This window comes from Euprymna scolopes, chromosome 46 (assembly GCF_053919585.1).
Source record: "Euprymna scolopes isolate OS-2025 chromosome 46, ASM5391958v1, whole genome shotgun sequence".
Lineage (NCBI taxonomy): Eukaryota > Metazoa > Mollusca > Cephalopoda > Sepiida > Sepiolidae > Euprymna > Euprymna scolopes.
In genome coordinates, this window is record NC_136527.1 from 146643825 (window position 1) to 146646234 (window position 2410).

Consider the following 2410-nt stretch of genomic DNA (forward strand, 5'->3'; position numbering starts at 1 on the left):
AATCAAAAAAACTTTTTTGTTTTTTCATCGAATTAATTTGTTTCAAATTCAGATCATAACAAATTAATTTGGGAAGATTTAAATTTGAAAACCAAATTTTTTCATTCAAACAATCAAAACGAATACGGGATAAAAATGGATCAAATTTTACATATTCAAATCCTTCAAGTTGAAAAATGTTTAATCTTTCAAAATTTTTGGAAAATAAATTAATTTTGAAATCTTCATCCAAAACAAAAATTTGATCGTTTTTTTCAAACAAAGAAACAAAATTTGTTTCTGTTTCAAAAAAATTCGCTAATTCGAAAAAAGGTAAATTGTTTTTTTCTTTTAAACCCAATAAATTTTTGTTTCCAAAAAACCCACAAATGACAAAAATGTTTTCCGTTGAAATTGAACAAATTTCGCGAGGTTGGAAGGATTCGTCGCTTGTGAGAGAAAAAAATTCAAATTCAGTTTTAAATTCGCCATTTTTTTAAAATTCAATCAGTGATTTATTGATTTCATCACAAACAAAAATGTGTTCATCTTTTTGGTTGACAAAAATCGAACTTATATATCGATCATTTTTTGCTTTTGAAGCGATACATAGATTATTTTTTGTTTCTGGTAAATCGATTCGATTTTCTTTGATTTTTCCAACTGTTTCAAATGTGACGAATCCGTCATTTTCGTTTTGCAATGAGTCGATGGTTTTGTGCCAATAATCAGGAAATTCGACCAAAATTTCATATTCCGTATACGTCGATGGCAAAACATGTCGCAAAACTGGACATTGTTTTTCCAACATTTGTATTCCACACAAAACTTCAGCATCCTGACAATCCTCCCTCATCAAATGATCAAAATTCAGCCGCCAGGTGGAAGTTTCTTGCAGAATGTTATCAATTAATTGCGTCATTTGATCACAGTTGGTCAATATTTCTTGCATTCTGTCGTCGATTTGTTTGTTCAATCGCAAAGCGTCTTGTTTCGCTTTTTCACAAATCGATTCGTATTCCGACCAGATTTGCACACGTTTTATCGCGCAGTCCGATTTGAATTTGCTTACAAATTGCAAAATATTTTCCGTTAATGTCTTCATTTCTTCTTCAAATGACGTCATTTTGTGCCCGAGGGTTGGGAATTGCTCCTTGCGTTTCACAACTTCATCATGGACTCTTAACGGGATCACATTCGTGCACGAGGTCATCGGGTCATCTGTGTGCGTAGCATAATATTTGTCGCAGTAACAATTGCCGCATCCTTCGCAAAACATCTCCAACTCTTTCTTGTGAAGAACACAAGTGTTCTGCATCGTCATCAGCAAATCAATTATATGTGACCTTTGCACTGCATCCAAATCTTTGAACAAGTGTTCCTTTTTTAACAATTTTTTATGGTATCGCATGCAATGGTTACATAAGAGCTTTTTACACTCTTCGCACCAACATTTCGCTACGGATGAGATGTAATCCTCCGAACACCAATCACATTGAAATTCGGATGAAGAATTGAATTCTTGCCGCATCAATTCCTTCACGATAATCGGTGAAACACCAAAGTCTTTCCAATCCACAAATTGTGCATGACATTTTGGACATGTGCAGTTTGTGTTCGTTTCATCCAAAGTGTTTCCGAAACATGACTGACACACGCCATGCAAACATGGCAAGCATTTCGATAATCGATTTAGTTGTTGTTCACAGGCGACACATTGGTAGAGCGGTTCAAATCGATTGGAAGCCATTGTCAAACTGAAATAAAACAAAATAGAAAATGCATTAAATTTTACAATTAAACATCGTTTTAGACATTTTACAGTTACACACACGTGCAGACGTATTATATACGTGATTTTGTTACACACACAAATTATATATGTATATATATATATATGTATATATATAATTAGAATACTCAAAAGAATTTTCTAACATAACACATCCCTAGAACTAATGTATATCTATATAGAAATAAGCCTTAAAGGAGGCAATATAGGTAAACTCAAATTTAGTTTCTAAATATATATTATGTAAGTTTATGAACTATAAAGAGGGGGGTCACTAATCCCTTTTTTAGTTTGTGTTTTTCCTGTTTTCTTACATAACTCATTTCCAGAACTAATATATATAGATATACCTTATATATATACATTATATATATATTATATATATACATATATGCATCATGTCTATATTATATATATATATACATTTTATATACATTATATATATACATATATGCATTATATATATATTATATATATATATATTATATATATATTATATATATATATATATAATATATATATAATATATATATATATTATATATATATTATATATATACATATATGCATTATATATATATTATATATATATACATATATGCATTATATATATTATATATATATACATATATGCATTATA

At 29.6% G+C, this 2410-nt stretch overlaps 1 protein-coding gene across 1 annotated transcript; it reads right to left on the reverse strand.

Moving 5' to 3' along the window:
- Positions 1-475: 475 nt before the first annotated feature.
- LOC145270230 (uncharacterized) lies at positions 476-1729 on the reverse strand. The gene has a single exon (XM_080125866.1). The coding sequence runs from the start codon at positions 1727-1729 to the stop codon at positions 476-478; it is 1254 nt and encodes a 417-aa protein (XP_079981992.1).
- Positions 1730-2410: the final 681 nt, after the last annotated feature.

Bases quoted from the DNA above. Each gene is read 5' to 3' on its own strand.
- LOC145270230 (XM_080125866.1), bottom strand. From the start codon at position 1,729: ATGGCTTCCAATCGATTTGAACCGCTCTACCAATGTGTCGCCTGTGAA.